At 48.5% G+C, this 11,344-nt stretch overlaps 1 protein-coding gene across 5 annotated transcripts in view; it reads left to right on the top strand.

Annotated features, from left to right (window-relative positions):
* Window positions 1-11,102, top strand: part of LOC147019736 (reticulon-1-like) — a 127,427-nt gene extending 116,325 nt beyond the window's left edge. For all 5 annotated transcript variants that reach the window (XM_085894397.1, XM_085894398.1, XM_085894395.1 and 2 more), the window contains one exon: window positions 7,744-11,102. In XM_085894397.1, the coding sequence (XP_085750523.1) occupies window positions 7,744-7,783 (40 nt within the window). In that variant the 3' untranslated portion in view covers window positions 7,784-11,102. The remainder of the gene's footprint in view (window positions 1-7,743) is intronic.
* The last annotated feature ends 242 nt before the right edge of the window (window positions 11,103-11,344 follow it).

Here is an 11,344-nt window from a genome sequence, read left to right on the forward strand (position 1 = left end):
TTGATGTTGTGGTTGTGATGGTAATCATGGCGGTTGGTCCAAAATAAAGATAGTAAAAGAAAAACGGCTATCCTGAAGAGTCGCAGCTCGCATAAATGACATGTATTCCCACTAGACAACGGGTTTGGGCCTAACTACACATGCACTTACCGAGATACCTCACCTAAGGGACCTGAATGGTGGTTTGCGAATTTGGTAACCACAACACTACCCCCTTCCCTTTTTACAGACTCGTCCCGAGTCGTCAAATTTTCGTGTGCCATCATGTGTAGTTTTCCCCTAGTACATTTTACCTACGGATCCCTGAGTGCGACATTCATGGTATTCGTGTCCCCAAAATAAATAACCTAAGGGCTGCGTAACTATCTAAACAAACTCACTCACACGGACGACTTAAATAAAATTGCCGGCGCTAAGACATACATGCCGGGGGCGCACTCATATTTACAGTACATCTTAACCTTAACTTACAAATTTTACACTAAACCATGGCCCAGGATCAATGAACTCTGCAAAAAGAAAGCAGTTAGCAGGGAGCCAGGCTGCCCGCATGCAGTCTCTGGCTCAAAACAATGCAGGTGACAGGGAACGTGGCTGGCTGCTCACACGCAGTCCAAGGCCTTCCCTTTTGAACTGAACGCAGTGAACCACAACGGTGCATGGGCCGCACAACGCAGTCTCCGTGCCAGCTCAAGTGGCACACGCAATGAGCACAACGAATGGATGCATGAACGGTTTGAACTGAATGCAGTGAACCACAACGGTGCATGGGCTGCACAACGCAGTCTCCGTGCCAGCTCAAGTGGCACACGCAATGAGCACAACGAATGAATGGATGAATGGATGGACGCAAAACACGGTGCACGGGCTGCCACTGCAGGCCCGTGTTGTAGCTGCCAACAGGGCAGTTCTTGCAGCTTGCAAACTGTTGCTTTTACGGATCCTGGCGCACATGGAAATGAACAGGGGGGGCAAAGCAAAAATTGAACGGGGCTGGTGAACGTGGGCAGTGGGCATGGCATGGCAAAGGCAGCAGGCAAACACAGCCCGCAGAAGAAGGCTGCTGCAGGCAAACACAGCCGGCAGATGAACTGGCCGGCACAGGCCTTGACGCAAAACACGGCCAGCAGATGAACTGGCCGGCACAGGCCTTGCAGCACACAGCTGCAGACGATCCAGCCGGCACAGGCCTTGCAGCACCACAGCCAGCAGATGAAGTTGGCCAGCCTTTGCCGTTCAGTGGAGGTTGGTGGAGGGAGTGCGGTGGTGCTGGCCACTCGGAAGGCGGGCTCGGACCTACCTACCTGTCTCCCTCCCACCTATCGCCTTTGCCTGTCACTGTACATACCCACTCCCTTAATTTGTCAAACCCCAATTTAGCCCCAACTTATTTTTTTGTTGTTTTTATTTTTACTTCCCCTCTATAAATCGTCCCCTAACCCCCTTTATCGTCCTTGTTCGGCTAACCTATCCTGTCACCTAGCCTACTCCCAACCCCTACGTTCCCTTCCCAGAGGGGAACAAGGGAGAGCTAACGTCCTGTGTCGAGGCCCAACGAAGCCTCAGAATGGCCTCCCCAGAGTTCGGCGATCTTTAACCAAAGTGGGTCCAGCGGCCCACAACGACAGCGAGGGGATGGATGGTGCGGAGGGGTACATCTCCTAATCTACCCTAACCATTTAACTGTTAAACTACCCCGGGGCTTTCAACAAGCGCCTCTTGCTTAAACTATTGGTTCTAACAACCCAGATTCCCGTCGCCTGTGTTGGTGTCCTCACAATTTCGGGCCTCGCCCCCCAATTTTCTCTCCGTGCCCTCACACGGTCTCCTGGCTGGGACACGTGGCTCCCTTTGGCAGGCACGACCCTCTGCCGAATCTCCCGCTATGGCACCCCCGGGCACTACACTGCCTCCGAGCCTACCAGCTCCCTAACACCGGGAGTGCCCCCATGGCACCTCCCCTGAAACGCACACGTGGCAGGCCGGCCTCCCGGGCCCCTTTCCGAGGGTCACCCGTGCCCACAACACTGCCCACGCGGCTAATGGCGCCCCGGGCCCCCGCACCAAGCAGGCGCACCCGTGCCCACTACTCTATCCCGGCCCCCATGGGCCCATGGCCTACCGCGGCCGACTAGCCTGGTGCCCGGGGTACCCACTCAGCGATACTCACCTTTCGCAGCCACGCTCCCAAGCCCGTCAACAGGGCTCCTGCACCCCTCCAAATGGGTCTCGAGCCTACATTCCCACCAACAACAAAACGACCTCCATTTTTCAATTTGACTAACCCAGCTAACTCACTCTACACTGACCCCGGGGTCCCTTGGGCGGGAGTCACTCCTCCCCCCAATCACTCATCGCACCATGCATTCCCCATTCGCTCCATACACACAGACCCGCTGGCCTCACTCACTCACCAAGCACATGCTTCCACTTCACTCACCATCTCTTCAACACACTCACCGCTGAACTCTGCCATCCTTCTATCTGCATCCCCTAACTAACTCGTGCTCCCACGTCGTCCCTTAAACTATAGCACGTTCCTTTTAACACTACGTAGCTAAACTACGTCCCCTCTACACATCCAAAGTCTGTCACTGTCTTCTAAATAAATCATTTCATTTCCCAACCTAAATCTGGCTACAATCCCTCTAACTAATCCATTCCACGGACTCCATGAGGACTTACCCCTGCCCCATGGAGTCGGTCTCACTAAGCTAACCCTTCCCCCTAACTAGTTTCCATCCTGTGCCCAGGTAAGGGGGTCTTCCACCCCTTTCCCAGGAATCCTTTGCACCCGAAAGTGAGGCTTGCTGTCTTTTTTTTTTTCATGCGCAGCACCTGCGCGGCAACTCAGAGCTCGCGCACTTTGCACCTGGCCGTGACGTCATGCAGCTGCACGTGTTCCTCGTCCCTCCTTGGACGCTACCATCCGGCAGAGATACCCCTCCTGCCGGATTCCAACCACACGTGCAGCCATGACGTCACCGTGCGCATAAAAAAAACACAAGCCCCACGTCTCGAGGGGTTCCCCACGCGAACACATGTGCTTTGCCCGTTGGAGCTTAACACACACGATCGCGCGGAGAACCCGTCCGGTCCAAATCCATTTACCTGCCTAAACTTTGTCCGTCCGCGGGATCGGCAAATCCACCGCGTGCGTTTCCGGACCGGGACTTCACTCTCGCAAGCGAGCACGTGGTGGCCTCGTGCGTTGCACAGCACGGACCGCGTGCTCACTGCTGGGTGAACCCGGCACGGTCCTCGAAATAGCTACAGCCGCTACTCGGCTTTCTCTCCTCTGTCGCCGTCTCCGTCTCCATTCCACACACGCACACTTGCGTGTTACGACGCACACAGTCCACACCATTAAACTCACACCGGGAGACGCGGCTGCGTGCTCACACATGCCGACCGACATCTCCCTCACATACCGCTCTCTCACACACACGGTCTCCCTTGCACACAGCGACCTTGCACACGGCCGTTCACTCACGCGTGCGGGGGCACTCACCCGCGGTACCTCACTCGCACTCCGTGCCTCATCCACACACGCGGGGGAACTCAACCGCGGTGCCTCATCCACACTTCGTGCCTCACTCATACACGCGGGGGCACTTAACCGCGGTGCCTCATCCACACACCGTGTGCTGGGAAGCACACACTCCGGCACACTCGCCACCACACCACTCACACGTGGTGCCTCACTCATACTGGCCGTTTCACTCACACACACGGCCTCACACACGGTGCCTCATCCACACACGGCGTGCTGGGAAGCACGTACTCCGGCACCATCGCCACCACACCACTCACACACGGGGTCGCTTCCACACACGGGGACGCACTCACGCCTTGCACCACACACACAGGGACAACTACACTGGGGATTCGTGTCCCCACAAGGGTCTCCGGGGCCTCTATACCCCCCAAGCTCTCCGTGCACCCGTCCACAGCACCCGTCCCCTCAACCTCGCAAAACACGACCGAACTCACCTGGTCGTGACTCGCCTCAAGGGGGCATACTCCCTCCCCTCGTTCCTGGAGGAGGCCATTCAGGTGCTCGCACTGGGTCTCTACCCAGTCCGCCAGCTCACCCCCATGATCCTCCACTACCTCCGTGTGTGTGTGCGCGTCACTTACCCCGTCTTCATCGTGTTTATTGGTCTCTGCTTCTTTCTGGCGTCTTTCCCTTATCTTTATGTAGGTCAACCTTGCTTTCTCTTTAAGTCGCTCCCGTCCTTCCCTGTTTTTCACTCCTTGCTCTTTCACGATCTCCGCGTACCTCATCCTTGCTCTCCGTATTAATTGTTCTTTTCTCTCCCTCGCAATTACTTTCACCTCGTCTCTTGTCTCCCGAATTACTTTTTCCTTACCCGCCTCCACCGCGGGCCTGTCAGCCGCTGCACCCCCTTCCAGCTCGTTTGTTCCGACACGTGGAGTCGCCATTTTAAGTTCCCTGCTCACGGCCTTCATGCCCGCCTGCAGGCATCGGCCCATGTTCTGCGTCTCACCCCGTAGCTTTCTCGTTTCTTCCTTCATGTTCGTTTCCATTTTAGTTTTCATGCGTTTTATTTCGTTTGTGAATGTATCCATCTTTTCGTTTATTTGTTTGTTCATGTCTTTCATTTCGTTTTTTATTTCATTTGTCATTGCCGCATTCATTTGTGCCAGCATGGTGAATAGCTGGGCCATGTCGGATGCACTCAAGTGAGCCGTTTCGGCAGGGGTTGGGGAAGGGTCTTGGTGGAGAGGGGGGGGGGAGGTGTCATACACCGCAGCCGCTGCCGCACCCACCTCGGGCCCTGGGTTCAGTTGGGCGAGTCCGTGTTCCTGCACAATCAACATTTCCTGCACGGGGATTCCATCCTGGACCATGGATTCTACATTACTATTACACATACCTAATCCACCCGGCACCCGCTCGCCTTGAGACGCCATCTTGCTTCTCGTGAAGGGTTAATTTGAATCGCTCGTAATTTGGATGGAATCGGGGGTCGCTTCTCTCACCCCTGGACCGATTCCCGTGAATTTAGCCGGAGACAGGAGAGCCCGTTTTCCTGTTCTCCGATACCAGTGCCGCGAGGAGGGCGATGAATTTGTATCGCACGACCTGACACCAGTGTTGCGGATTTCGCGCCCGCCGGCGTGCGACGGCCACGTAACTCGAATCGCGGCACGTCGCCCACCGGACGGACAATCCAGTCGTGACCCTCTCGGACTAACGCCGGGAACCAGTCACGGGTGGACCTTTCGGTCTCACCGCGATCGAGCCAATCAGCCCCCGCGTGGGATAGGGTTGCTCGCCAAATTCGACCTACCTAAGTACCCACGCGGAGGGTAGACCGGGCGATCGCACCTCGCCGCAGGTCGACTTCGGACACGGGCCACTTAAGCGACCCGTTCCGTACTATCAGAATAACCGAGCGGTGTTATCGTCGACCTCGACGGTTCGATTAATTATCGGGCGTACTCAGCCCACTACCAACCCTTTACGTGAAGCAAGATGGGGATTCAATGGGGGAAAAGACGAAGCGAAGCGGGAGAACAGTTCAACAATAAAGCACATTTATTCGCGGCACACGGGAAGCACACAAATTCAATTCCACCAAATGCACACAAAAAAAAGAAAACACAATTCCATTTACACAGAAAGCAAATATAAAAGCGAAAACACAGTGTGCAGAGCTAATACCGACTACCGAGCACACGGCAACACTTATACAATTCTACCTCACAGACGGCGCTGACAACACATACCCAAAACCAAGGAAAAGAAATACCTCAAGAATGAGGCGGGCCTGAGGCCGAGACCGGGTCGGGCCTACCCGTCTGGTGATGAGACGCGGAGCGGCGATGGCCCCGCAACCCGCGGGCCTCGTGGACGGTGTCTGGTAGGGGGTGGGAACGGGGCCCCCTTGGTCGCACTATCTCAGCGCGGGGGGGAAACAGGAGGGGGTTGCTGATGCTCGGGGTATAGAGGATCTTTATTATCCCTGGTGTGCGTCTCCACCTCGGCCAGGTCGCGCTGCCGGCCTCCCTCGGGCGTGCAGCTCCCGGCACCGACGCGAGCACCCCCTCGTCCGACTCTCTTCAGCTTCTCCAGCCACTGCAGGCTTCGGGCTCCAGACTTCCACACTCGTCCCCTCCGTTCCGACTCCTTCTCGTTCTCTCCGTTCCGACTCCTCGTTCTCCTCTCTTCACTGACGAACACCGTCCTTTTATCCCCCCGTAGCTTTGCCTTTGACCCCCTCCCTTTGACCTTTCACCTCGCTCCCCATTGGCCCGAGAAAAAGTGGGCGTGAAGGCTTTTTGATCCACAAATTTGCATATATCGATCGTTCTGGAGGCGGGGCCAAATCGCCCCTCGCTCACCGATTGGACGGCAAAAAGTGGGCGTGTGTCGTTTTTGATCCGTTTTTGAAGCACAAAATCCGTGATTTTGTACACGCTGTTCAACGCGCGCTCTGCACGAATCCAACACCGGTACCCACAGCGGGGCAAGAACGGTGGCGATGCTACGGTTGCGAGGTGTGACGTGAAGGTCGTGGCGGTTGTGGTGAAGCGGTGTTGTGGTTGGTGGTTGATGTTGTGGTTGTGATGGTAATCATGGCGGTTGGTCCAAAATAAAGATAGTAAAAAAAAACGGCTATCCTGAAGAGTCGCAGCTCGCATAAATGACATGTATTCCCACTAGACAACGGGTTTGGGCCTAACTACACATGCACTTACCGAGATACCTCACCTAAGGGACCTGAATGGTGGTTTGCGAATTTGGTAACCACAACAATATATATATATATATATATATATATATATATATATATATATATATATATACACATATACATATATATACACATGCATATATATATATATATATATATATATATATGTATATATATATATATATATATATATATATATATATATATATATATATATATATATATATATATACATATATATATATACATATATACACATATATATACATATATATATATATATATATATATATATATATATATATATATATATATATGTAAAACAAGATCAGTTGGCTTGAATACGAGTTGGGTTCCTGTGTTTATGCTGATGCTTCCATGAATTTGTTTTCGGTGTTAAACTCCTCTGATAGTTACAGATGTGAGGCTGCTCAGCAGTCCAAAAGGCAGTTCTCTGTCTGTTCTCAACGGTTGAGCTATCTTTGATATGCAAATGGACAAAGAGGGTGGTGCAAAAGCATGTTGGGCAAAATGACTTTTTGTGCTTATATTTTTCTATGTATGTAGTTGTTTGTTGTCCTCACTGAATGTAGATGCACCTTGTTCATTTGGCATGTTTAGCATTCTCAGCTGAGACCACAGCTCATATATTTTGGGAACCCAGTTTCAAATCCCATTTGGGGAAACTTGGATTCATTGGGACATCCCCTCTGGCAAGTAGTTAGTTATTCTTAGCTCATGAAATCGTGCCAGTGTGTTGTCTCTTCATATCATTGGCCAAATATATCTGTGAAAGGAAATGTCCCAAAGCAGTTCAGTAATTGGCAATTTTTCTTCACGTACTTGTCATTCACGTCACCATATACCAATGTCTCCGAGTTATACATTTAATATCTGTACAAGCAGTTCCATGAGCGTTAGACACTGTAGAAAGAACATCCAAACATGTTACTACATCCCTATGAATATCCAAACTAACACGAACGTTTTTTAACCTCACAATGCATCTTCCTTGCAGATTACAAGCAAAGTTGCCTGGTGGGAAAAAGTCTGAGTGAATGCAGACAAGAATATGAAGATTAAAAGGATGAAATTAAGTTGTTCAGTGTTGATGATCTATGAAGTTTCACATCGGATGATAATTTAACAGACCATGCCAATTAACGTCTGTGAAGATCAACTTTTGACTTCACTTGTTTTGGATGAGTCATACTTGCCCTCATTGCAAGTTAAATTTTTACACTTTTATCAAGCAGAACCTTACCATCTGGTCTCGTCAGAATGCTAACATGGCCAGAAAGACTTAGTCCAAAAGCTACGGCACTTTTAATCATGTGTCTAAGGCCAAATGGTTTGAGGATGTTTTCTGAATCGGAATTTCATGTTGATTACGAAAACCGATTTCTTAATTGCCACAGCTGCTGACTTTTTGGTGAAAAACGCCATTTTGTGCTTTTTAACCCCAAAATGTCGAAAAAAAAATCGTTTTTAATTCAAAGTTATCTAGGATTACCGCTACATATGCGTGTGAGATATTAAAATAAAGCCCACCTCTTGGTGGTCATGAGCAAATATTAAATGAAGACGAATGGAATAGGACAATATGGTTAATGGAGGTGATATGGTCTGAAAATTGAGAAAGTGGCTGCTATGATTTGTACAGCGCTTGACATGAATCATGTAACAGGTGTAATATTATCATCAAAAATCGTGTTTTACTCGAAGCATCTGCCCCCTACGGGAGCAGGCAGGTAGGTTGTGTTAGTATCCTCACTCAAACTTGTAATTCAAAATACCTCTTGCTGATTAATTCAACACACTTTACTGCACTAGAAAACGTGGAGATACTGTAAATGGTGGAGAGTTGTAATATCCTCTCCCACCTGGAGTGGCACAACACGATACACATTTTCATGGAGGATTTGCGTCAAACCCCTCACCCCCTCCCCATGACCACCAGCAAAGAGAAAAACACCCCCATACACCAAATGGGGTCATGCTGATCCAATATAGCAAATCTAGATGTAATCTGCCTAGAACTGTTGGAGTACCGTGACAAACAAACAAAAACACTGGTCTGTGAATTATAGTATCAGGATGCAAGTAGCAAGTCGGTGGTGGTACTCATTTGTTCATTCTAAATCGATAGTTGTCATGGGAACATAATTATTGTGGATAAAATTGACACTATGTTTCCTCTACCCCCTTTTTATCAAAAACTGTACCATTCTCTTTAAGTCTTTCAAAAGTAACTCCTTATGAAAACCAGTCACATATAAGTTAATTGTACTTTGAAACTCACTTCAGTGATTATTCCAAAAAGAAGTCCGAGTCTGTGGCATGATTCTGTTTTCATGATTAAATTGCATTTTTAAAATGCCACTTCTCAGTCCAGATCAGTGGCCGTATCATCAGAGGAGTATTCAGCCGTCTCATTATCCTCAACATCACACATATTATCATCGACGTCCTTGTCAATTACACGGGAGAATGTCACTTCTCACTCAATATCACTGTCTGCCTCATCAGAGGAAGAAGAGTATTCAGCCATCTCATCATCTTCGTCGTCACTCATCTCTTCGTCTGTGTCCTTGTGAAGTTGATGACAAACATCTTCTGGAACCTGTCTGCCTTCAAACCATATTATGGTGCATTGAACATTCTCTAGTATCCATCCTTTCTCCTCTGGCTCCCAGGCATGGGGATCGGATGTTGTTGCTCTCTTCCACATAGAAGCAACCAGGTATGTTTGCTTCACTTTCTTGGAGAGAACAGACATGCATTGAGGCAGCGTGCTAGATTGTCGCTTTGGTGCAAAATGCTGTTGGAAGAGGATGTGTCTGGCTGTATTCACAGACGTCTGCTTTGGTTTCCCATTCAAGGTACATACAAAAAGGACTATACGTAGATCTGCAAACAAACTTGGAAATATGGTTGGAGACTGTCCCAGTTTGGCAAAGGCTTTCCTGAATTTGTGGTCTTTCTATACAAACGACAATTGGCAAAACTTGTGGTGTAGTCACATCTTATGAAGGCGTGTGATCCTGGAACGGCACCACACAACTGTGATCCCATATTTTCAGCAATTTTAGATACATTTATATACCATCTGAAATTGTTTGTGCTCACACATTTGGCGGAAGATCGGATGATGCTTCCATCTTGGCAAATTTCATACGTTCTTTTCATGCCATATGAGCCGAGTGTCAGCCTCTTCGTGGTTGCAGGCTAGGCTGGGTACCTCTTATATCGCAATACCACCTTCCTTTACCGAATAACATTATGCCTTGTCATCCAGTCCCACAATCAATGTGTGCCCTTGCATCTGCTCGAGGTATGGTGATCTCTGTCTGTATTAAGAGGGCTGTCTTAAATTTTCCTGAGTTCAGCGCATCAGCACAGTATGCAAATCAGAGCAGTCTTTTTCTCAAATTATCGACAAAATTGCCTGATAACCATAATGTCCTATACCTAATGTCTTTTTCATGTTTTCCTGTGTCCACAAATATATGGGTTTTATTTTAATACCGCACACGTATGTGTAGTGGTGATGTTTCTATAACCAAACAAAAAGCAATTTTTTGACATTTTTTTTTCGGTGAAAAAAAGCATAAAATGGCGTTTTTCACCAAAAATAAATAAATCAGCAGCTATTCCAATTAAGAAACCGGTTTTCGTAATCAGCACAAAATTCCGATCCAGAAAACATCCTCAAACCTTTCGGTCTCAGACACCTGATTAAAAGTGCCGCAGCTCTTGGACTAACGAGTCAGTGCTGAGGACAAGCAAATAAGCAGCCAGCTATCTATTGTGTACACATGAAGGTGGGGTGATGGGGATCAGGTGCTTGAAGCAGAGAAATATTGATTGAGAAAACCGAGATGAGGAGGAAGGGTGGTAGAGAAAGGGGTGCAGGGAAATGATGAGGAAATTTGGCAGAGAAGTGGACCGAGGATGGAGGGCAAGAGGAGGGGAGGGGGCATACGACTTATGTAGTAGATAAATGGATTCGAATTTCCGCTGTTCGTTAATATAATGCGTAGATGTCTCATCTTCCCACCAACAGACTTTAAGAAACGATGCTTTGAATAATTTGAGGCTTGGATGTATAGTTTTTGGATTAAAATATGAAATAATAAAAGAAACACGTAAAATGAATTGTCGGGTTAGAGAATGAAATCACTGTTTGCTATTGCTGATGAATGTTTATTCACTTAATTTATTTCTATTATTGTTAGTTTGCGAAGAGAGCATTTTGCATGAGCTTGCTGAATCTGAACACCTGTACCTAAAACAATGAGGAAGGCCTCTGCTGCCAAAGTCACGACCATTGTATTTGCTTCTGAGATATCTCAATAAACTCGAGATTGAAATCTGGTTCGTGTATGGACCTCAGTCGCACTTCATACAAGTGTAGTTGTGATAACAACTGTTCATGTACATACTACACTTGGACAATGATCTCTAATGGTTCAGGAAGGCACTTGCTTTTTCATTTGAGGTTTTTTTATCATCTTATTTTATTGATAAACCCAAAGCATCGGCCATCGAGTTGACATTGTGTGGTCGATTGTTAAAATCGGGAAATATCTTGCACTTTGACCTCATCAATGAAACTT

The sequence above is a fragment of the Eptatretus burgeri genome, chromosome 9, assembly GCF_056783735.1.
Source record: "Eptatretus burgeri isolate ZD-2024b chromosome 9, Ebu_testis_v1, whole genome shotgun sequence".
NCBI lineage: Eukaryota > Metazoa > Chordata > Myxini > Myxiniformes > Myxinidae > Eptatretus > Eptatretus burgeri.